A 26,770-nucleotide genomic window follows, 5' to 3' on the forward strand; every position below is an offset into this window, starting at 1 on the left:
GAAGCTTTGATAGTGTGACCTTCCTGAGGAATATCAAGGAGGGAATTTGGGGAAGTGGGGTTAAAACTAGAGAGTCTAGACAGCATAAAGTGTGTGATGCAAAGTTGAACCTGAAGGCAAAATAATTAAGACCAAATTTAGCATCTCTACTACTGCCCCTATCATGACTTTAGGCCATTTATTGAACCCATTTGGATCTCAATGTCCTCCTATCTATAAAATAAAGGGGTTGACTAGATTGACTTCCAAAGTTCTTTCCAGTTCTAAAGATCTCTTTGGGTGGGAGAATCAAATAAGTCTTTTTGGAGAACGTCAGGTGGTAGAACAGAATTGGCAATGGGTTTGAAGTCAAGGAATTAGAACTTGAGTGCCATCTTGTACTCTTTGTTACCTGTGTGACCTCAAGCAAGTTGTCCCTGTATATGTATGTGTGTCTATGTACCTACCTACCTATCTGTCTATATATATGGTAAAATCACTTCTGTCTGCCTCAGTTATAGAAATGAGAATAATGATAGCATCTGCTTCACAGGATTATTATGAGGATCAAGGAGATAATATATGTAAAGAAATTAGCACGATTCCTGGCAACACAGTAATGATCAATTATTAGTGCTTAGTTAAGCATAGTAATTCTTGATTCTTGATGCTTAATAAATGCTTAATCTTCCTCCAAAGTCATATAGTCAATGTTTCAGAGATAAGAACTTGAATCTATGTCTTAGTTCCAAGATCAGCTTTCAATCCAAACTGTAGCTGTTTAGTCATTTCTGACTCTTTGTGACCCTATTTGTCATTTTCTAGCAAAGATACTGGGGTGATTTGCTATTTCCTTCTTTCACTCATTGATGATGAACTGAGGCAAACAGAGAGCTGATACATATCTGAGGCTAGATTTGAATTTAGAAATATATCTTCTTGATTCCAAGTCCATTGCTCCATCTACTGTGCCACTTTGTTGCCATATATATTTCCCCTCTCCACAATCCATCCTTTGTACAACAACAAAAACATTTGAAAGAATAGTTGGGGAGAGGGAAAGCTTTTCTGCATTAATTCATTCAGCTAATATGGCAATATGGAAATGTCACACATTCATAATCTCTCATCTCTGAAGAGAAGAAAATGAAGTGCATCTCTTTTCTCCTCTTTGGAGCCAAATTTGGTCAATATTATTACACAGAATTTTTTTTTTTAGAATTTATTATTTTTCATTCATTATTTGATAAAAACTGCTGGGATAATTGGAAATTAGTATGGCAGAAATTAGGCCCTACACTTAACGCCATATATCAAGATAAGATCAAAATGGGTCCATGACCTAGGCATAAAGAACGAGATTATAAATAAATTAGAGGAACATAGAATAGTTTATCTCTCAGACTTGTGGAGGAGAAAGAAATTTGTGACCAAAGATGAACTAGAGACCATTACTGATCACAAAATAGAAAATTTTGATTACATCAAATTAAAAAGCCTTTGTACAAACAAAACTAATGCAAACAAGATTAGAAGGGAAGCAACAAACTGGGAAAACATCTTCACAGTTAAAGGTTCTGATAAAGGCCTCATTTCCAAAATATATAGAGAACTGACTCAAATTTATAAGAAATCAAGCCATTCTCCAATTGATAAATGGTCAAAGGATATGAACAGACAATTTTCAGAGGATGAAATTGAAACTATTACCACTCATATGAAAGAGTGTTCCAAATCATTATTGATCAGAGAAATGCAAATTAAGGCAACTCTGAGATACCACTACATACCTGTCAGATTGGCTAAGATGACAGGAAAAAATAATAATGAATGTTGGAGGGGATGCGGGAAAACTGGGACACTAATGCATTGTTGGTGGAGTTGTGAACGAATCCAAACATTCTGGAGAGCAATCTGGAATTATGCCCAAAAAATTATCAAATTGTGCATACCCTTTGATCCAGCAGTGTTTCTATTGGGCTTATATCCCAAAGAAATTCTAAAGAAGGGAAAGGGACCTGTATGTGCCAAAATGTTTGTGGCAGCCCTATTTGTAGTGGCTAGAAACTGGAAAATGAATGGATGCCCATCAATTGGAGAATGGCTGGGTAAATTGTGGTATATGAATATTATGGAATATTATTGTTCTGTAAGAAATGACCAGCAGGATGAATACAGAGAGGACTGGCAAGACTTACATGAACTGATGCTAAGTGAAATGAGCAGAACCAGGAGATCATTATACACTTCGACAACGATATTGTATGAGGACATATTTTGATGGAAGTGGATTTCTTTGACAAAGAGACCTGAGTTTCAATTGATAAATGACGGACAAAAGCAGCTACACCCAAAGAAAGAACACTGGGAAACGAATGTGAACTATCTGCATTTTTGTTTTTCTTCCCGGGTTATTTATACCTTCTGAATCCAATTCTCCCTATGCAACAAGAGAACTGTTCAGTTCTGCAAACATATATTGTATCTAGGATATACTGCAACATATTCAACATATAAAGGACTGCTTGCCATCTAAGGGAGGGGGTGGAGGGAGGGAGGGAAAAAAATTGGAACAGAAATGAGTGCAAAGGATAATGTTGTAAAAAAAAAAATACCCTGGCATGGATTCTGTCAATATAAAGTAATTATTAAATAAAAATTAAAAAAAAGAATTTATTATTCTTCCCATTGACACTTTGAGATAATTATATTGTTTTTGCTTAGTACACTCTGCATCAGTTAATAGAAACCTCACTATGTGTCTGAATTCTTTTTTCCTTGTTGTAATGTAGCAATATTCCATTAAACTCATTAAACTCTATAATTGTTTTATCTAATCCCAAATCAAAGCTTAACTACCTTTGTGATCATTGTGTATATTGTTTTCCTAGTTTTTGCTTAATATACTCTACATCAGTTAATATAAACTTCCTTATGTTTCTCTGAATGCTTCTTTTTTGTAATATGGCAATATTCAACTACATTCAGAAACTGCAATTGTTTTATCTAATACCTAATCAAAGGTTAATTATTTTATCTTCAGATGCTTTCTACCACAAAAAGTGCTGCTGTGAATTTATTGATATAATGCTCTCTTTGACCTTCTAATGCTCATCATTGGAATTTCTTAGTCAAAGGCAACAGATATTTTAGTGATTTTCTTAGCTTAATTTCAAATTCCTTTCTAGAGTTGTCAGATCAATTCATAGCTCCACCATTAGTGGGTTAATGTGGTTATGTTTCTATAGTTCCTTCAATATTTATTTGCCAATTTACTGTATGCTCAGTGAAACTTTTGAGTTGTTTTCATTTGCATTTTTCAAATTATTAATGACTTGAGCCATTCAGTGGTTGTTAATAGATCTTAATTCTCATGTATATTTCATTAAATATTTCCCAATTACATATAAAAATGTTTAACAGTCACTTTTAAAAAATTTGAATTTCATATTCTCTTCCTCCTCTCCCACCCCTTGAGAAGGCAAATTACATTATAGCAATTATACATTGAAATTATATAAAATGTATTTCCATATGCTCTATGTAGCAAAAGAAAACACAAAAATCCCCCAGGAAAATTAAAAAAAGTTAAAAAAAAAACACTTCAATCATGGTTTATCATTTCTTCCTCTATATCATGGGTCCTTTGGAATTGGGCATGATGTTCTTTTATTTTTTTTTAAATTAAAACTTTTTATTTTCAAAACATATACATAGATAATTTTCAAGTCATCCTTGCAAAACCTTGTGTTCCAATTTTTTTCCTCCCTCCCTTTTCTCTACCCCTTTCCCCTAGTTGGCAAATAAACCAATATGTGTTAAACATGTGCAATTCTTTTATACATATTTCCACAATCATCATGCTACATAAGAAAAATCAGATCAAAAAGGGAAAAAAATGAGAAAGTAAACAAAATTGAAGCAAACAACAACAAAAAGTGGAAATACTTGGTCCCCACAATCCTTTCTCTGGGTACAAATGGCTTTCTCCATCACAGGAACATTGGAACTGGCTTGAATCCCTTCACTGTTGAAAAAAGTCCATGAGATTTGATTATTCCATAATCCTGTTGCTGTCTACCACGTTCTCCTGGTTCTACTCACTTCACTTAGCATGAATTCATGTAAGTCTCTCCAGGCCTTTCTGAAATCATTTTGCTGGTTGATTGTTATAGAACAATAATATTCCTTAAAATTCATATGCCATCATTTATTCATCCATTCTTCAATTGATGGGAGTCCACTCAGTTTCTAGTTTCTTGCCAGTATACACAAACATTTTTTGCACAAGTTGGTCTTTTCCCCCTTTTTATAATCTTTTTGGAATAGAGGCCCAGTAGAAACATTGCTGGATCAAAGGGTATGCACAGCTGACAGTTTGATAGTCCTTTGGGCACAGTTCTGAAGTGCTCTCCAGAATGGTTGGATCAGTTCACAACTCCACCAGCAATGTATTAGTGGGGCATGACTTATTTTTGATAAAGGCTTTGTTTGCTTCCTTTTTGTAGATTTTTTTTTTAATCTGTTCCAATTCCCCTTCCCCACCCTGAACAACAAATCAGAGTCAAACTCACTGGTCTCTAGTTTATATTCTCTACTTTCACCTTTATTTTGAACATTGCTTTTTCCAATCCTGTATGTCTCTCTCATTTTCCATGATTATTAAAAGGTCATTATATAGTGTCACAACAACCATATCTTTTGAATTTCCGGGGGTTGTAATTCATGTGAGCCTGATGTCTTGAACTCATCAAAAGCACACACATATTCTTACGTACTCGCTTCATATCTTGGACATTAGCCTCCTATTAACTATTTTTGGCCTATTCTTTCCATCCCTACCTTATTTCTTCTTGGCAGAAAGAACAGGCAAAAAAGGGGGTTTAATAGCTCTGTGTTCTCTCTGTCATTGGTTATCATAATCTTATCCTCCTGAACAGTTGTCCTATTACTTCTTCGACTATGCTCTATTTCTCAATATAGCTAAAAATAACACTCTTTGTGTTGTCTTTAACCTTCCTTTCCAGCAGCAGCTTATTCTGAGCATTAGCTCTCCTGGCACAATTCTTATGAATCAGTGCCACCCTTTTGTATTTATCTTCCTCTACTTGCCCTTATTATCATTTTTTTGAGTATGATTTTTTAAAAAAATCTATGTAAGTTCCCTCATACATAATAGTTTTTTTTGAATAGAGTACAATTCTTGAGACCTCCTGGACTGACATCCTCATTAAATTTTAGTCTATGAGATCTTACCTATTGTTTCTCTAAATCCTTGGAAATCTAGGTTACATGACAGACTTTTCTGTTTTCCTCTACTTCTTTATTACAAATACTAACATAGATTAGATAACTTAATTCTCTCAATAGGCTGATGAATTTAAATGATAGGCTTAGATGAACTATATCTTTTAAATCTTTTAAGATTTCGTAAAGGTGACTCTTGAGCCACTATTCCATTCCTGCATTTTCTCTCATAAGCATATCTGCCTAATAGACAACGTGTCTCCATTCTACTCTTTCTCCTTAAGCCTCTGCCTATCCTACATATTTTGAAAAATACATATTTTCCTTAAGTCATATTCTAGTCATGGATGCCATCTTTCCACACTTCAGTGATACCAGTGAGATTAAATGTGCCCTCTTATGTTGGCATCTCTAGTTCACTTTGCTTGTTCTGAAGAAGCAGTGTGCTATCATATAGAGTATAGCTTTTTAATTTATATTTTGTGCATTTGGATATAAACATACCATGGATTTTGTTGCTGGATTTTCTCTTTTTTGTTTCCCATGAATTGCTACCATTTCTACTGCTGTTTTTCCTAGACTGTAGTTATATGAGATACTATATATTATATTAATAAGACAAATACATTATTATCTATGGTCCAGGTATCATGCAGTCATTCTGTAACCCACAAGTCATTTCTCAGATTTATCTTTCTCCTCCTAAACTCCTGATTTAGATAAACAGCAGCAATGAACACTCTGCTGGTACCTCAAAGGTATTAATTTTCTTACCTGAATCTTCATAATATTTGGCAATGTTTTCTGAATTCCATCTGCCTGAATCATTATGCCCATGTGAATCACAAGAAGAAGATGTTGTAATTATTCAGTTATCCCCCATCATTTTCTAAACTCTTCATATTCATCATTCCTTACACTACAATAATATTCGTGACAGTTATATATCTGTTTGTTTGCCCAATCACTAGGTGTAGACCTCATTACTAGTTTATTTTGTTATTACAAAGGATTCCACTATGAATGTTGTGGTACATTATGGATCATATATTGTCAGTAATCTCATCGTGATATAAATCTAGTTGAATTGTTTAGTCAAAGAACATAAATTCTATATTAATGTTTCTTACAGAATTTCAACTTGTTTTCCAGAATGGTAAGATCATATTTACAGTTCATCAGCTGTGAATTAGCTTGGTTGTTTTTCTGTAGACCTTCCTCCATTCATGCTTTCCAATTTTTTTTCTTTCTTCAGATCCCTTTTTTTTTAAATTTTCCTATTTTTATATTTATTTTTCATTTTTAAGGACTAGGGAATTTTCTTAGATAATTTGAAGATACAAAGACTTTCTTACGGCTCTTTTACCTTTTCCTATAAAAGAGAGAGACCAATCAATTTGTTTTGTTCACAATGCACATTAATTAACACTAGCCAAAAAAAAAAAAAGAAAAAACAAAACCAAGCAACAAACCATATTCCATATTATACTTTTTCAATTCACTAGAAACTCTCTTTCCTCTATGCTTTCCTGTGAACCTTGGTTACTGCTACTTCTAGTGGCTAATTCTTGGGCAATGACCAGAATATATGTACACATGCATAGAGTGTCCTATCTCAATGAACTTGAATGTCTTTTTGTGAGAAGATACTACTATTACTACACGTTGAGTCACTCTAGAGCATTAAAATAACCTTCAACAATTTGTAGTTATTTGACAGATCTCAGGCAAAACCTCAATTTAAACAGTAACCTTCCTTCAGAGGATATTTGTGAGAAGTTTTTTTCTTTTGCTCTAAGGCAATTGGGGTTAAGTGACTTGCCCAGGGTCACCCAGCTAGGACATGTTAAGTGTCTCGGACAAGATTTGAACTTAAGTCCTCCTGACTTCAGGGCTGGTGCTCTATCCACTGCACCACCTCACTGTCCCCTTGTGAAAAGTTTTTAAATAGAAATACAACTTGTAGATTTCCTCCTTTCTTTGTCATCTGTCTTCTCAGAACTGATCAGACTTCAGATAACATTTACTTGCATCTTGTCTTTTTCCTTTCTCAGCATCTTTGTATAAAATCTAGCTTCTCAGTGTGACTTCTAAAATTTGGACCGAAGAATTGGACCTGGTGTGCTAGATCAGATCTGTCCAAGATAGAGTAGAAGGGGCCTATCCATTTTCTTATTCTGGGTACAATTATCCATTAATGCTATCTGTGACCATATTATCTTTTTGGGCTACCATGTCATTCTACTAATTGTGAGTTTGTAGCTAATTTCTTTGTCTGATATTTCGAACATGGCCTGGTCTTTTCCTACTTCTCCAGTTTTCCTACACGTGACTGCTACATACATTGATGTTTGAACTGCTTGTTACATATATACACAGATGCATATTGCACATAGACATAACACACCATCACCTGTATTGATGCCTTTGTACTGCCTGCTCCCTACTCTTTCCTCTCTGTACCTGGAATCCTCTCCCTTCTCACTCTGCTTCTTGTTTTCTTTAAAAGTCAGCTAAATATCTGTTTCTAAAGAAGAAAAATGATGGCATCTGAATATAGACCAAATCCATAGTTCTTTTTTTTCTTTCTTCCTTCTTCCTTCCCTCCTTCTTTCTCTGTCTCTGTCACTGCCTCTCTCTCCTTCTCCCATCCCTCTCTCTGTCTCTCTTTGTTCTTTTATTTCTGTTTTCTTCTACAAAATTCTTCTGTTTAGTTCTGTTTTCTAAGGTGCTAGTGTTTTGTGATTTTATATGTAAAACCTACATCAAATAGTTTGTCTCAGGGAGAGTTGAGGGGAGGGATTAAAGGAGGGATAGAATTTAGAACTCAAAACTTTAATGAAAAATCAAATGGTAAAAATTATTTAATAAGTGGGAAAATATAAACTGTTAGTTTAAAAAGCCCTCAATTTAAATACTTCTTAATCTATGAAAACTTTTGGTTTCCCTAAACTTTTATGCTTTCCATCCCCAGACTGTTTTGTATTCATTTCATATATATTCTGCATATTACTATGTAATCCATGTTTTCTCTTTTCCCTACCCTCTTAGAATAAAGTTCCTTCAGGGTACAGCCTGTTTTAGTTTTGTCTTTGCATTTCCAATACTTACTTCAGTGTCTGATGCAGAGTAGATCCTTAACAAATACTTTTTTGATTGATTGATAAATATAATTAGATTATATTTCATAAGTGTTTATCTTACATCTAGTATTTATGTAGTTTTTAAACCTAAGTATAGAAACAACAGTATCAATAAAGCATTTTATAAGTTAAAAAAAACCTTTAGATCCAAGGTAAATTCCCTCTTACAAACATCAATCTATTATTCTAGATCTTTTCAGACATCAATTCTTTTACCAAATAATCAATTATTTTTAGATTTTTGTCTGCCAAAATTTTGATTATTTCATCTGTGACTTCTTTCAAGTTATTGGCAAGAATTTTGAAAAGTAAAGCTAAGAACTGAGCTCTGTGGTACTCCACTAAAGACTTCCTCCTAATTAACATCGATTTCTTAGTCAATTTAATCATGCAATTTAAGAAACATTTACTAAGCACTGACTGTATGTAGCACATTATAGAGAGTATTATATGCAAATATTTAAAAATAGAATTTTATATTCTTTTGGAGGAAAGGGGAAATCAGCATTCTTTGGGTAAATTTGAAGGGCAATTACTAATCCACAGATATCAATATTTACTAATTCTGACCAAAATTAAGAGGCTGTTATTATGCTTCTTGGTATCTCCCACTATGCTTCAGAGAAGGTTTGGCATATATTATATGGTCATTGAACTTCTTGTTGATTGTGTCAGATTCTTATTTAGCTGGAGTAATGACTTTTCCAAGGTCATGTGGCTAGTATGTATTAGTCTGGTCTAGATAGAGGAAATTGTATTACTTTTGAAAGATTCTCTCTCATAGATCCTTCCTGAATCCTTTTATTCTAATAAATTTCTCCTTCTCACTCATACAACAGTGGCCACCCTGAGGTCAGCCAAAACCACTCTTTGTATCTTTTTCTAAAGCAAATATAAACTTAAGAACAAATTAATCTTCAAGATAAGCATTATCTCAAGATAATTCTCTGTTATTCATTTCAGCAGGGAAAGATAGACTTTGAAAAACCAACCCTCTTTTAATTTATATATATATATATATATTATTGTGCTACACCAATTGGCAGAATGATCATTATTATTGGTCTTGACAGTGGTCAGTTTACATCTTACAGCCTTGCAAATCCTCCCCCTGAAAGTTCTCCTCCTGTTGCTTTCTTGCCCCAATTCCATTTTTCAGGGGGATTTGATAATTATGTTATCAAACCAGAGCTTTTAAGGCATTCTGGTCAAAGGCATTTATTTAAGACCTTGATGACCCAGTCACCACATATCAAACATGTCACATTCCTCCTTTCCCAAATGACATGGGATAGGAAGCTAGAACTCCCCGCTCTATCTAGCCTCTCCCCGTCCTGATTAACAAAGGCAAACTCCTAATATTTCCTGCTCTACTATAGACATTGCTAATGAGATATTGTTGCTTTCAGTTATGCTGTGGGCCTCAGCAGTGCTTTGTGTTTCTGACTTGAGTAGATGTATATGACACAAAGCTCAAGTCTAAATAAAGAAGGACCTTAAACCAAGGTTCAAAAAAGGAATTAAGTGGCCAAGCAAGAATGATAATCCATGTCCTTTTTATTCTAAATCTCTGTTCTTTTCACTGCCTTTACAGTAGTATGATGTGAGTTTATATATATACAACCAATTTCCCCAAACCTTTTGAGAGTGAAGGGAGAAGGATAGGGTGCTGGTATTCACAGCAAACAATAGGACTCACCCTGGGTGATTAAATAGGATAGGATCTTTGGCAAAACCCGACAAGATGTTTCCATGTTTGTTAAACAAGAACCATTTGTTTAGCTCAGGAGCATCTGTTGAATAAAAGAGATATCTGATGTGCAGTTTGCTCATTGGAAATTAACAAACCCTGTAAAAATGGTAATTTGTCAGCAGTTATATGAGGCAGAATTCATTCTCTGTGAGAAAACAAATTGGAACTTCCTCCCCTGGTCTTCCAGAATATCCCAGAGCCAACTGAGCAGAATGAGTTTAGTATAATTCCTTGATCATTAACGAGAACATGCATGAGATGACTAGAAGAAGCAAGAAAGTAAGTGTCCTGTCAGGCAAATTGCAGATTCTTGGAGGAAGTAATCTGGACCCAATTTATTTGCATAACTTCTTTCCTCTGGGAACAGGGGAAGAAGGTCAGCTGCCTGGTAGATTGGGGTGCTGTTTTCATGCGTAATCTTAAAACTCTAATCAGCCACTTTGAGTCTTTTTTTTTTTTTTTTTTTTGGTTCAGTGGAAAGAGCAGTATACTAGCTGAAGAGTCACAGACCCTGAATTCAAATCCCATGTTTGATGTAATATTGGGCCCCTGGGCCCAAGACTTAACTTTCTTGAAATGAGGTCATTAGACTGTGGTAATTTTTCCAGCTCTAAATCTTCTTTTTATAATGCCATGATTTATCTCAATCTCTCCCCCAACCTTTTTCTTTCTTTTTTTTTTATTTTTGAGGTTAAAATAAGTAATGATAAATACACTAGATGTTACAGCTGATACTGTCAGATTTAGTCAAAGCTGGTCAAAAGAAAATTGGGAGATTACCTTTTTTTGACCTATTTCTGTCCAAAGCTTTTCCTAGTCTCATGATGGTGTCATTGTCTAATCCAGCTTTGCGCCTTTTACTGATCCTTCAATGCCCATGTATACCTGATTCTGAATGAATCTTTAGTGAATCATAAATTGGAAAGGCAGGTGATCTTCGAAGGGACACTTCCCAGCTCCTTAATAATTTCAGGAAACTGGAAGATGAAGGTTGTGGACACAAGGGTTGAACTTGTTGACAGAGTCATATTTAAGTAGTGTACCAAGAGGATTGTTGATGAGCTTGAAACTAGTACTGTTTCACTAAATTGCAATTTATATTCTTTATTTAGGATTATTTTTGGAGGTGAAAAAAGTTTTTGCTGAGGAGTATGAGAGATGGTGAGGAAGATTCCCAATCTCTAAATAGCAAAGAGAATTAGCTGGCTGTGGACACTTAGCAACTTGTTGTCGCATTTCTGCCTATTAGTACAGCTTGCAATTGTTCTTGCATACTTTCTGAATAAAAGAAATTAAAGAGGGGAAAAAAACCTATTAAATGATCCAGTCCTATCCCTGGCTGATTCACAACTGTTCCGTGGAGAGAACTCCAAAGTGTCTGGTCTAGTTTAATTTGAATAGTCCCAGGGTTCCACTACTTCCTTTGTGAATCCCTGCTGTAGTCCAATAAATGTCTATTTGAATGATTTCCTGATATTCTAATCACAATGGGGCAGTGCCTTATTTGCTCTTAGAGATACCAAATAAGCTAGCCCTGCCAGGCATATAGGGAAGTACATGTGATTAGTCAATTATTATATTGCAATACAGGTCTTTGTGATATGTCCATTTATGTATAAATCATAAAACTGTGCAATTTATTACAGCATAGAATGGCAAAAAGGTTCTTTGTTGGGAGAGTTGGGAGACAGAAGACCCAAGTTCTAATCATGGTCTTGAGTTCAATGTGTAACCATTACCCAGTATCTCTAATGGATCTCATCCTAATAAAAACAGTGATTTGTATCAGCTAATCCAAAATTCAGTTTACCATAACGCTAACATTATATGGTTCTGTGAAAGTGATGTGGATGGACACCGGGAATAGATGAATAAGCGGTGGGAAGATATTGAAGTAGAGCATTACTTTTTTTCCAAAACTAAATGATGGTAATGAAGATGATAAGGAGAATGATACCATTTATATAGAACTTACTCTGTGCTGTTTAACATATTTGCCATCTAGGGGTGAGAATGAGGGGAAGAGAGGGAAAAAATTTGGAACACAAGATTTTATAAGGGTGAATGTTGAAAATTAGCCATACATGTGTTTTGAAAATAAAAAAAAGCTTTAATAAAAAAATTTTTAAAGAATTTACTACGTGCTAAACACTTTAGAAATATTTTCTCATTTGATTCTCAAAACAACCCTGGGAGGTAGAGGCTATTATATCCCTGTTTTACTGGTGAGGAAATTAAAGATAAATAGAAATTAAGTGGCTTGCCTAAGGTCCCACAGCTGATAATTAAGTGTTTGAAGCCTCATTTGAACTTAAGCTTTCGATTCTAGGCCTAGCAGTCTACCCTGTGCCACCTAGAAAAGGAAAAGCTACAGATGGACAGATATTCATTTTTCTCTCTCTGTCATTTGGACTTGGGGTTTGTGTTTTGGAGACACGATGTGCCCAATGGCGTATGAAGTGATAAGCCCTAAACTAGTGCATTTGATATATATGGGCTTCATATAGCCTCTGTTCAAATCCATTTCATCTTTCCAAGGGCAGGAACATTTTGCCAAAGATATTTTCTCTTGTCTAGGTCAGTGTGTGAAACTTGAAGCCAGGAGCAGTAGCACAGAGACTACCTAATGGTGGGTTCATTGGTGCTAAGTCTGCAGCATGGGTGTCTTGTGCAGTGTGGCAAAACCTGAGAGAGGAGCATTTTATGCAGGATACAATTAATAATATGCCTATGCTAATTGGCAACATCCATTCATTTGATTAGAATGACCAGAGATAGCTGGTTTCCCCTTCTGCACATTTTTAACCCATAAATACACCTTTTTCCTTTTGTTTTTCCCTTCTCCAGAATTTTTATAAAAGATTTTCTTGTAGGTCTTTTTTCTGTGGCCTTTCTGTTTTCAGAGTAACTCACTGACATTTGTGCAGATCTTAGTCTGTACCACAAAATCTAACACTTTATTACATTCTCCTCTGGAGTCATAGAATTTTAGTGTCACAGAACCTTGGAATTTTAAGGTTGGGAAAAACCTCAAAGATCAGCTAAAAAACATGGAAAAAGAAACCAGTTCAGAGGAGAAAGTTTCTTGCTGAAGGTCACATCCTTGTCTTTCTTGCAGGGGTCCTTGATCCTGAGCTCTGGGGGATCTCAGAGGTCACCTTGTCTAACTGCCTTCCTTTGACATATGAGGAGAATGCCAGCCAGGAAGGCTAAGTGGTACTTAGCAAAGGTCACATAGATAGTAAGCAGCAGGAGCAGAATGGGAACCAGAATTTTCTGATTCCAGACGCAGTGTTCTTTCCAAAGCGCTAGGACTGAGAAGCCATTGGTATGCTCTAGGCAAGCTTTAAAAATTGATGCTTTCTCCTTCTTTCCCTCTGCTGAGATGCCTCTACCCACCTCTCCTCCACCCCTGCTGCGTTTGATAAATTGTGCCTGCTGTGTAGACGCTTTGAGTCTGATGAATGTGAACTAATATGTGTGGGGAGTGTGTGTGTGGTCTAGATCTCAAATCTCTGTTTTTTTTTTTTTTTTTTGGTATGGGGAAACCTCTTTTCTGGAAACTAGCTGCAGCAATGCAGACTGACAATTTGGACCTAAGTTCTATAGACACTTGCCTGAGGCACAGAATAAATTAAGTGATAAATCTCTTGTTTTATAGCCATTTTCTATCATAGGTAAGACTACCATCCTTCTCCTCATCTTCATCATTTGGTTTTTTGGAAAAAAATGTGATGTTTCATTTCAATGTCTTCCCACCACCTTTTCATGTATTCCTGATGTCTATCCACATCACTTTCACAGAGCTGTATAATGTTAGAGCGATGGTAAATGGAATTTTGGATCAGCTGATACAAACCACTGTTTTTATTAGGATGAGCTCCATTAAAGAGAGTGAGGTCATGGTTACACATTGAACTCAAGATCAGGATTAGAATTCTGTCTCCTAACTCTTCCAACAAAGAATTTTTTTGTCATTCTATGCTGTAATATACTGCACAGTTTTATACGGCTATAATATCAGCCACAAAGCTGTGCAATAAATTCATGATTCCATACTGGTCATTTCACTCATTACCAACTGACTAATTTGAAGATTATATTTCTTTGTTGGACATAGAGAGCATACATATAATTTTTTTTTTATTGTTAACAAAATTCACATTTACAGAAAGGCACATGACAAGTATTCCTCAATATGGTCCATCTGCAATGCACCCTTGGTGTGATGATTTATCTTTCCTCTTTTGATCCAGGCTCTGCTATCTTGTTGGGTGTTCAGGTTTGTTTTGTTTCCAAAAGAAGTACCTTGATGACAAAGATCATGGCTTATCTATCTTACCCATTGGCTTATTTATTTTCCATTTTGATTAGCACATTGGGTGCTCAGTCAACATTTGTTCCTTGACTTGATTTGTGATTCCCTTAGCTTGCTGTCCCTAAAAGCTTTTATCTACTAACCATATCTTCACTTAGACCCTATATTATGTTGGCTACAGCCTCTAATTTGGAAAACATGAAATTATCCAAAATCATAAATAGGATAGGTTCTTGAAATATACAGGTTTTTGTAAAAGGTCATCCAACTTTAAAAGAATCTGTTTTTGAACCAATTAATAAAATAAATCATTAGTACAATTAGGTGAACATTGGTTTAAACCAATTGGGGAAGAAACATTTATAGAACATAATATAAATTATATGTGTGTGTGTGTGTGTGTGTGTGTGTGTGTGTGTGTGTACACAATTCTGAATTTCTTGGAATTAATACTTCAGCAAAAAGGCATAGTTATTCCATAACTTGTCATTATTTAAAGTATGTGATCAAATTTATTTAGTCATTAAAGAAGGGCATTCAAAATCGCCTAATCAACTTAACAAATTATTTATCACTACTAAAAGGGAAACAATATTGAACCAAGTCAGAGAAGTAAATTTGAATTATGCATCAGATATTTACTCACTTCTTGATAAATGGGCAAATCATTTAATCTCTGAATCTCCTTATCTGTAAAATGTAAATAAAAATTTCTATAGTAATTACCACATATAGTTGATGAGAATTAAAGGAGATAACTGGTCAATGTAAACAGCTTTGTTAACCCTAAAGTGATACACAAGATATTCCAAAAGTCTTAATGGAGTTTTAAATTTAAAATATCTCTCTGAACCCCAACAACAATAATAAAAACTGCCATTTATACAGTTCCCCAAAAGTCTTAATGTAGTTTTATTTAGGACAGCTAGGTGGCACAGTAAATGGAGCACTGGGCTTGCAATAAGGAAGACTCATTTAGCTTCTCACTGCCTAGCTGTGTGACCCTGGACAAAAATCACTTAACCCAGTTTGCCTAAGTACTTTATTGTAAAATGAGCTGGAAAAATATGACAAACCACTCCAGTGTCTTTACCATAGAAAACCAAATGGGGTCGTGAAAAGTTGGATATTGCTAACACTACTGAACAACAACAGCAGAACTACCAGAATTTTAATTTAAAACTGTACTAAGATTTTTGGGACACTGTACAATGACAGATTTAATTATTTTTATTAATCACATCTTTGTTGTTGTTTGGATTCAAAGAGGTATTCCTGGAGCCCAATGGTATCCTGTCATTATTCTTTTCCATTTAATATTCTACAGGCTATTACACAATGTAGATAAAATAAACTTTTTTTTTTGTACTAGAATATTAGCATTATGAAGTAAGCTCATCTTCTGTAAGCCACAGAAACATCCTCGGCGAATGTAGTTACTTTAACTAGCACCTAATTCATTTCAATCTCCTTGATCCGGTCTCTATTTTGTGGAGGGGTGGGGGGAGGAGGGGAAATACAACAATGTATCATCATCATCATCATCATCTCTTCTTCCTTTTCTTTAACTCATACTTCTCTTTTTTCATCCTCCCACCTTTGTAATATCTCTTATACATGCCCCTTTCTCTCCCTTAACACTATCACCATCATGGCACAAATCCTTATTACCCCATTCCCAGACTACTGCAACAACCTGTTAATTGGTCCCTCTGACTTAAATCTCTCCTGACTCTAGTGCATCCTCCACTCCACTGTCAAAATGCTCTTCCTAAAGTGTAGATCTGATCATATATCTCCCCTACTATCAATTCAACAAACTTCAGTAGCTCTCTATCATGATCTGTAGGATCAATTATAAAATCAGGACTTTTTGGGGACTTTTAAAGCATTCATTCATGACCTGTCTTCATTTATCTTTTCACCTTGCCACTCTAACACTTTGCTTCCCATTCATGTACTCTATTATCCAGTGATAGTGACTTCCTTGCTCTTCTTCAAAAATGACATTTCATCTCCTCTCTCTGAGCACTTTATTTGCTTCCCCCATGCCTGGAATGCTCTCTTTCCTCACTTTGCTTCCTTGTCTTCCTTCAAATCTCATCCAAAATCCCACTTTCTGCAAGATACTTTTGCCTGTCTTCCTTAATTTTAGTGCCTTGAGACTCCATTCAGTTTATCCTGCATGTATCTTGTTTATACGTAGCTGTTTACACATTGTCTACCACATCAAGTCCCTTTCACCTTCATCTCCTCTCCCCTTTCTTTGTATCCCTAATGCTTAGTTCTATGTCTTGCACATAGTAGGTGCTAGATAAATGCTAGACGACTCAATGAATTGAAATGGCTGAAACTTCAATATGTCACTGAAAGTTATTAAAATTTAGTGTCTACTAAATACTTTAGAAGACATAGTGGGATGGAATGACAGACCAGAAAAGTATAGAGGTTTAGAGATATAGGGATATAGAATTAGCCTTTCTAAAGTGACAGATGGCAAATCACCATCCCATAAGTATAAACCCAAAGTACCTGAGAGAAATTGACAAAATATATTAAAGCTGTTAATATTTGTAAAAATCAATTAATATAATGACTGACACATAGATATTATGAAAATGTTAATTCTTTTCCTCTCCATTTAATATCATCAATGAATATAACTATTGCTCCCAATCACCAGATATAACATAAATTAATTAAATTTTTAAAAAATGTATTAATAGGTGTTAAATTCATATTGAATATTCATTGTTGCCAAACTACTTGGAATGAAGGACTTTCAAAATATATCATTCTTAGTGGGAATAGTTTAAATTATATGAAAATTCATGTCTTATTAGTAATTGGAGTTGTCATGTTATTGTTATTATGTGATTCTTCTATTAATGTCCTACTCCAATATCTCATCCTGGTGGATATTGAGCTCATTAAGACTGTGCCACCAAAGGCTGACAGATTTATTCCAGCTGGCAAGACTTTGAGAATGGGGCTAGTGGATCAGCCTACATTTGGAAAGGATCGTCTTCTGAGTGGCCAAAGACATTTTTGTGTGTGTGCATGTCCATAGCCACTCTCAGAGATTATTTACAGGCAGAAGAGTTGACCTTTGAATTATGGAGGGAATACCTGGACTGAAACTACACGTTAATTGATTTATTCTCATCCTCAACCTCTAGCCTGATGTTGCTGACAGGGAGAGAAACCTGACATTGATTAGCAACTGAATACCCATGGGTGTAGAAGATTATAATATGGAAAATGCCAGATTCATAGGAAGTCAAGGATACCTCATAATCCATAGCTCATACTTTAGCTCTTCCTTTGATTTCTGGACTTGGGGTTTTAGGTGTTATCCACTGAATCAGAAGTTTAGTCATTGACGTAAAAGCTATTTATCCATGCGTTTTTGGAAAGATATAGATTCATAGGTGGGAGCAAAAGATAATGTCACCATGACAAGTATGCAAGAGACTAGACTGAGATGCTCAGATTATGAATAACTATGATTTCTAATAAAAAAACTCAAATCAAAATTGGATTCTTTAAAATATATTGTTAATATAACTTTTGTTTTTAATGGCCTATATTTTCCCAGAAGAATTTTTACAAAATGAAAATAAGAAGAGAAAAAATAGATCAAAACCAATCAAATTATCAAATATATCTGATGTTAGATGTTAGATACAACATTTCATACTTATGTTGAATTATTATTCTATTTCTGCACAAGGAGTTTGGGAAGTGTTAAGATCACATCTAATAGCTTTTATTTGAGGCCAAATTTGCTCTATATACTTTTCTAATATTATATTTAATTATTTTGTGATTTTTTTTCTTTCCCTGATTCTCACAAACCCTATTATTTACATTGATGTTTACTTTATATTACATGTTGTTTTCATGGCTTTGCTTACTTTGCATCAGTTCACATAAAATTTTCCATGTATCTCTGTATTAGCATGATGCATGTGCATCATTTTTATAGTATAATAACACTCTATTACATTAGTCATACTTTCAATCAATGGGCATCTATGTTGTTTCTAGTTCTTGTAGCCACAAAAAAATTATGCAATTATAAATATTTTGGTTTCTATGGGACCATTTTGTCATTTATCTCCTTGTGATATACACTTCACAAATGCAACTTTTGGGTCAAACAGTATAGACATTTAGCCACTTTCTTTTCACAATTACAAATTGTTTTCCAGAAAAATTTTACTGATACATAGCTCTACCAATAATGTATTGGTTTTTCCGTATCCCTTCCAGCATCAATTATTCCTTCCTTTTTGTTAACTGCCAATTTTCTGGCTGTGAGATGAAACTTTGATATTTTAATGGACATTTCTTTTATTCTTTCATATGATTAATAGTTTATAGTTCTTTATTTGGGAGCTATTTGTTCATAATACTGAATCAGGTTACTTTGTCCTTTTCTGAGACTATGCTCTGAGCTGACATCCTAGTGACCATCAGAAAACTTCTTGTAAGGGAGATGTTAGCAGCCTCTCATTCCTGCTGGAAGAGTCTACAGACATCAATGAGCTGACTAGGCTAAAAGGGATAGTATAGGTTTCAAAGGACTTACTTTATTGAAGTGGGCTATAGAAGGAATAAGAAAATGTATATTATATCGAACTTTGTGCCAGGCTCCATGCTATGTTCTTTACAGATATCTCTTTTGATCTTCATAACAACCTTATAAGATGGATGATTTTCTTACTATTCTTCTCATCCCCAATACTACTTATTTATGGTTGGTGATACCACTGGATGATTGGAAACCATTAGATCCTTTTCTTTAGATGCTTTTGTCTCTTGGCTGGGCAGCTGATGGAGCTCTGGTAGGGCCTAACCACCAATTTGCAAGACATAGGTAATGTAGTTATACAGGAGAAAACAACAAATAGCATCCTTGTCATTGCCAGAATATGGAGAGAAGACATAGCCTGTCTTGCTATCATCTATCCAGTTATGAGCACAGAGGGCACAGGGGTAGGCAATGGCAAATTGGATCTTTTAACCCAGGACCTGATTGCCCCAATTCCTGTAGGAACTAGGTATGCTTTGTAGGAGATAGAAACAAGGGTCTCCAACACTCAGTTGCAGGTGTCAGTCAATAGTCAGTCAATAAACATTTATTAAATTCCTGTTTGTGCCAGGTACTGTGAAAAGCAGTAAGGATACAAAAAGAGGCAAAAGACAATCTCTGTTCTCAAGATGATCAAAATCTAATGATAACAACTTCTCATTCATTGAAAATCTAAGAGATTTTTCTTATCCTCTGGCCATAGGCAGGCCATCAAGTTCCCCCTAACATGAAACCAAATGAAAAGTTGAAAACATTGAGAAATCTATATAAATCCAATAAAATAAATTTTCTATATGGGATTCCCCGTCTTTCAATTAGTCATGTGAAGCCTGAATAGTCTAAGAATGGATAGTCTTCCCTGCCAGGAAACAGAATCTCTTCCATTTAAATTATCTTTGGAAGATTCTGAAGATTACCTGAAAGTTTAGGGTACGGAACACCAAGGTCCTTTTTTGAACTAAACTGCCAAGCATTCAAATCCTACTGCAGAGAAGTCAACTCTGATGGGATGGCCATGCTGTTTGAATACCAAAGTAATGCTTACCTAAAAGACTATGTTATGGAGAATTTACACAAGGCAAATGTTCACAAAAGAAATGATGCAAGAACTTTGGAACTGATTGTGTGAAATGGGCAACACTGGCATAAGATCACCCAATGTGGTGTGCCCTCATCAGAGAAGGTGTTGTGCTCTCTGAGCAAAGCAGAACTGAAGTAACTCAAAATAAAATGATACATAAAAAGTCCACCCTAAATGTTCAGGTGGATTTTCTGTGCCCTGAAGAAGTATAATATTAATAAAGCACCAAGTGGGAGAGTGGTTTAAGAAGTAAAGAACTCATGAGACATTTATCACTGTCATAGAATATACCATCTCTTACATGAAACAGCTCATGGGCTAAATCAAATATAATTTTAAAATTATTATTATAGCTTTTTATTAACAAAACATATGCATGGGTAATTTTTCAACATTGACCCTTGCAAACACTTCTGTTCCAACTTTTCCCCTCCTTACCTCCCCCAGAAGGCATGCAGTCCCATACATGTTAAACATATTAAAGTATATGTTAAATACAATATATGCATATATATTTATACAGTTATCTTGTTGCACAAGAAAAATTGGATTTAGAAAGAGGGTAAAAATAACCTAGGAAGAAAAACAAAAATGCAAGCAAAGAACAACAGAAAGAGTGGAAATGCTATGCTGTGGTTCACACTCATTTTCTAGTGTTCTTTCCCTGGATGTAGCTAGTTCTGTTCACCACTGATCAGTTGGAATTGATTTGGATCCTCTCATTACCAAAGATAGCCACTTCCATCAGAATTGATCCTCATACAGTATTGTTGTTGAAGTGTATAATGATCTCCTAGTTCTGTTCATTTCATTTAGCATCAGTTCATGTAAGTCTCTCCAAACCTCTTGTATTCGTCTTGCTGGTCATTTCTTACAGAACAATAATATTCCATAGCATTCATATGCCATAATTTACTCAGCCATTCTCCGATTGATAGGCATCCATTCAATTTCCAGTTTCTAGTCACTATGAAAAGGCTGCCACAAACATTTTTTGCATATACAGGTCCCTTTCCCTTCTTTAGTATCTCTTTGGGGATTTAAGCCTAATAGTAACACTGCTGGATCAAAGGATATACACAGTTTGATAACTTTTTGAGCATAGTTCCAAATTGTTCTCCAGAATGGTTGGATCCATTCACAAGTCCACCAACAATGCACTGGTGTCCCAGTTTTCCCACATCCCCTCCAACATTTGTCATTATCTCACAGGTGTGTAGTGGTATCTCAGAATTGTCTTGCTTTGCATGTCTCTGATCAGTAATGTAAATCAAATATAATTAAGTAATGTGTTTGAATGAAGCTGACCTTTAAAGTCAGAGGGAAGAGGAGGAGGGAAGAAAGGGCAGGTAGGATCTAAGGAGTAAGGGAGGAATTAGAGAAAAGTTGGGGAAGAGTCTTCATTATTAGCTCTCAGTTGACAGGGATTGTATTTTTTTCTTGGTGTCATTCTTGATGTCTTGATGTCTTATAGTGTTCCATTTCAACCTGACTGTTTCATAAAATTGTTTCTGATTTGAAGCCAGTGATTCTGAAACTTTTATTCTCAGTTGCTTTATGCTATTAAAAAGTATTGAGGATCTACCTGAAGAGTTTTTCTTTATATGGGTTACATATGTAGATATTTACCATATTATAAATAAAAACCAATTTTGAATTTGTATTTCTTTTGAGAGAGTTTCAGAGAACCGTATTATTTTCTGAACCATACTTTGACCACTGGACCACTGCTCTATATCATGTGACAATGTAGAAAATGGCAGGAATAATTTCAGGTGAACTGAATGTTAGGATAATCTCTTGTGCTATCAAGCAGATCTTTCATTCCTGAAATAATGGGTATCTTATCACAGACAACCTATGCCCCAAATTATTTTCAATTAGACTGCCTCCTAGAAAGCCTTCTCCAGATGTGTACCTTAGGGTTTTTTCCTCTCCATCCCTACAACACTCAATGCACCTCAAATTTCTAACACAACTTTCTATGCCTATATCTTTAATCTTCATGATATCCTTGTATGATTTTTTCCAGTTGCTTTCTGTGTATAATTTGATCATCCCCACAAGATGTTAAGATAGTTGATCTTATTGGTTTGAGAAAGGAGATGGCTTATCTCCTCCAACTCAATACCAGCTGGATGATTCTCAACCATATCATACTGCCTTTATCATTGCCCTCTAAACCAAATCTAGCTCTCTCAGTTTCTTTTAATTAGTTCAATGGACCCAGTGAACTAGATTTTGTTTTTGTTTTTGTTTAGCTTTGACACGTGTATACCCAATCTTTGTAACCTCTTTTAGAGTTTTTGTGATAAAGGTACCAAAGTGGTTTGCCATTTCTTACTCTAGCTCATTTTACAGATGAAGAAATTGAAGCAAATCTAGTAAGTATCTCAGGGCAGATTTATGATGAGTCTTTCTGACTCCAGGCCTGGCTCCAGCTTCGCCAACCAGATTGTTTCTAGTTTCAGGGTAAAAACAATACTGATAACTGGAAGTCCTTCAACATTAACTCCCTCAACTGTGTTTTGGGGCTGGGAATCTAACCCAATTTCTGCCCCTAAATTACTGCATGAGTTGGGACAAATACCTTAAGCATTCTGAATTCTATTTTTCTTGAATATATGGTGGCAATAATGATATCTGTACAGGATATATGCAGCTTAGGAATAGATGAACACTTGACAGGATGTTTCAGGAGGGATTTTTTGCTTCAAGTAAGGACTTAACTGTACCTCTAAAGCCTCTAAGATTTTATTCTTTTATGATTCTGATACTTGTTCTACTTCTGTCTTTTGTTATGAGGAACAAATGAGATAATAGATATAAAAGAGCTTTGTAAATGAAAAGTTCCATATAGGTGATCATCATTATTATACACCTTTAGGAAATTTTTTTTTAATATATGAATTTTGTGAATAACACAAGTCTATTTGAAAAAGTTAATATTAAGTGTCCAAATGATTTTTTAAAGAAATCTCAGCCTTATTAAATAGAGAGTACTAAATATAACTAATTTTGATATGTCAGTATCATCCATCTAAATGTATTAGCAAATGCTTATCTTTTACTCAATAATATGATGCCTTCAGAGCTGATTATACTTTATTGAGTTATTTGCCCAGGAAGTAAATAACAATAACAATGACTACAACAATAGTTAGCACCCTGGTGTTATTATAATCTCCTTTTTGAACTGAGACTGATAGAGTTCAATGGCTCACATAAGGTCATACAGCTAGGAAGAATCTGAGGTAAGTTTTGAACTCAAATCTTTCTGATTCCAGTTCCAGGGCTAAAATGGTCCCAGTTTGCTATGTTTTTTTTTTTAGTTCTGTGTGTATTTAAATCATTTTTCTTCTCTTTCCACCTAATCTCTGTCAGCTGAGCTGTATTTTTTTCCCCACTATCAGTATACTTTTAGCAATTCCCTTTGAAATTTGCTTCTTCAAATATAAGTTGTGCTAAGAAAACAGATAATCAAGCACATTAGAATTGTATCAGGAAACAAAGAGTAAACATAATTGAAAAGAGGGATTTGGGAGCTCCCCTGTGAATAAAATGCATTGGTTTCAGGGCATGAACTTTCCAAACATCTGTGATATATTGTCAGCCTTTGATGTTTTCTTCATGACTCCAAATGTACCTTCCAGATAGTTAAAGTTGTCAGCTAAGTGTGGTACAATAATATGATGATGATGATTATTCTGGTAGCATATGAGTGACATTTATAAAGTTATTTTATAGGTTACGAGTTACTTACTAATTATTTTCTTATTCTATCATTACAACATCACTAGAGATAAATAAGCACATTAATTCCAGAATCTCATAACCACTGATGCTTGGTGTCCTCAAACCTCTGATATTTGATATACCCTTTGGAAGAGAAGAAAGGCTCAGAATGTGAATGAGAAAACAGTTTATGCTGGCCTTGTTGCATAGATACATCCTTGTTAGATCTCTGTGGTGGTCTTTGGGCATCAGACTTTGAGTAGCTTAGCATTATAGCCATGTATATGGAACCTTCCTGGAAACACATATACTCAGATACAACTGGAAAATTTTTTGCAGCCTTGGAACTCTGCTATTAAAAAAAAAAAAGTTTCTGCATTTCTCTATGAATCCCTACAAGATCAGAATCAAAAGGTCTAGTCCCAGAAATTGTTATTTCTCTTCACAATAATTTGCCTTGTGCCTCCCCCAGCTTGGGAAAAGTCTGATGGGACCTTTCCTATCCCCCCTGACATAAGCAGTCTTTCAATTCCCTATAGCTTAGCCACAATGCCTTTAGTCTGTCATTTTATGAATACAAAAACTGAATCCTAGAGAGAGACATATTACAAAGAGCATAGTGGTTAAATCTTGATATTCAACATAGGTCTTTTAACACTAAACCTAATAGCAACACAAAGAAGGTTTCAAAGGACCATATCATATCTTGCTCCTTTCATAAAGAACAGTCCGTTTTGTTGAATTTCAGAACTTGGTGATGTGTACCTCTGTCATCTGGTAGATTTGACCAAATTTTCCCAAAAGAAGAGAATTGTATGCTTTAGACATGGTCTTATTTTTGGTCCATTCTCACAAATATTCTCTTTCTTCTCTAGGTCAGTCACAGGCTTGGATAAGGAGCCTGACCTTGTACACATGGAGGCGAGGACAACTGACGGATGTGAGTGCTGCAGAAGCAAGGTTGATACACAGCAGTGCTGAGCTAGGGCCAGGGGGAACCAGCCATTCCTCTCTAATTTACATTTTAATGGACTGGGAAGAAGTAGGATGCAGAGCTCCATTACTGACATCTCTCCTTATCTTTGACCTCTTGGGCAAGGAATAGGAAGAAGGGAAAGGCTTCTTTAGTCTTTAGAGAAGCCCCATAGAAATAGACCAACACAGACCAATCTCTAAACATTTCCTTATTCTTTGGAGTAAGGATTTTGATGTGATGATATTTGGTTCATAATTTCATGTATAATTCTTTAGTATAGTATAGTATAAATCTAAAAGAAATGTATACCAACACAGAGTGTTTATTTTTAAATGAAATTTGAATTTATATGAAAGTATCCTTTGCTTTAAGAAAATATGCTGTACAAAAATTCAGATTTGCTATACTAAGAAGTGATTGAGTGATTATTTTAATTATCCCATAGAAAGCATTAAAAAAAATACTTGTTGACTGACAGGACTCACTGCCAAGACAATGACATTTGAAATTTTAAATGTTATTTTCTTTGAAGATAGATAGCAGTCATTTATAAAACACTATGTGTCAGACCCTGAGGACAAAATGAGAGAAAACTAATAAGGGGAGCACAGCTAATACCATTGATCTCTCCTTCCTTGTATTATCTTTTATTTAACTTGTCTGTGTACATGGTAGAATCCTCAGAAGGGAAAGAGAAGCTTTGAGCATGAAACTGAGTCTTCAGTATATTGTGGTGCCTTAAGTGGAAACAGGAGGAGGGAATTAAAAGACAAAATCAAAGGACAATTTATTTTACACATATTGAATGTGACATACTGATGAGATATAAAGATAGAAAGGCCTATCAGACAAATAAAGATGATATGGAACTACAACTAAGGAGGGATTTGTTGCTGTTTAGTTGTTTTTCATTCATGTCCAATGCTTCATGTCCCCATTTGGGCTTTTCTTAGCAAAGATACTGTTCCTTCTCCAGTTCATTTTACAGATGAATGACAAGGCAAACAGGGTTAAGTGACTTTACCAGGAACATACTGCTAGTAAATTTCTAAGGTCAGAGTTGAATAAAGAAGATGAGTCTTCCTGACGCTAAATCTGGTATTCTATTCACTGTGCCACCTAACTGCCCTAAGGGGAGATATATAAGCTATATATCTATGTAAATATATTTATATAGATATATCTCTGTTTATCTACTTATATAATAAATCAATATATATATATTTCTCCATTATCATATATGTAGCATATAACTTTATATATATACATATATATAAAATTTATGTAAATACTGACAGAGCAAATGCATAAAGATGACAAATAAATATCAATTAACTCATCAAAGGAGAAATTAAGCAGAAGAAATGAGGGGCCCAGAACCAAATATTGGGGCACACAAGAGCTTAGGATACTATATAATTCTCCTGTCCCAGATACTAAAAAGAAATAGTAAGATAGGTATAGGAAACAGATGAACAAAGTGACATAGAAACCAAGAAGAAAGAGTATCTGCACATTTCTAAGATAATGTAATCAATAGTATCAAAATCTTCACAGATATTTAGGAGAATGAGGATTGAAAAAAAAAGTTATTAGATTTATTTATCAGTTTCAAAATCATTAGTGACCTGTTATAGAACAGTTTCAGTAGGGTGATAGGGTTTCAGGAATCAATTTTCAGACTTTGAGATATCAGTGAGTTAAGAGAAATTAGCAATAGCAAGCATAAACTTTTTTTCTCTAATTAGATAGTAAAAGGCAAAAGGAATTATAGTTTGAAAAGATAACAAAATCAAATGCTATTTTTTAAAAGTATAGATGAATCCTGAACATTCTATTAATAGGAAGGGAAGAAGGAAAGAAAGAAGGAAGACAAAGGAGGGAAGGAGACAAAAAGGAAGAATTTATTATCTATTTTATGGCAGTGACTATTCTAAGTGT

The 26,770-nt window shown here is 34.9% G+C and overlaps 1 protein-coding gene across 1 annotated transcript in view; it reads left to right on the forward strand.

The window, feature by feature from the left end:
- The window catches only part of SORCS3 (sortilin related VPS10 domain containing receptor 3), a 687,244-nt gene that overhangs the window by 453,797 nt on the left and 206,677 nt on the right, over positions 1–26,770 (forward strand). Inside the window, exon 6 of the mRNA XM_051981368.1 lies at positions 24,729–24,793. Within this exon, the coding sequence (XP_051837328.1) occupies positions 24,729–24,793 (65 nt within the window). The remainder of the gene's footprint in view (positions 1–24,728; positions 24,794–26,770) is intronic.

This window comes from Antechinus flavipes, chromosome 2 (genome assembly GCF_016432865.1).
Source record: "Antechinus flavipes isolate AdamAnt ecotype Samford, QLD, Australia chromosome 2, AdamAnt_v2, whole genome shotgun sequence".
NCBI lineage: Eukaryota > Metazoa > Chordata > Mammalia > Dasyuromorphia > Dasyuridae > Antechinus > Antechinus flavipes.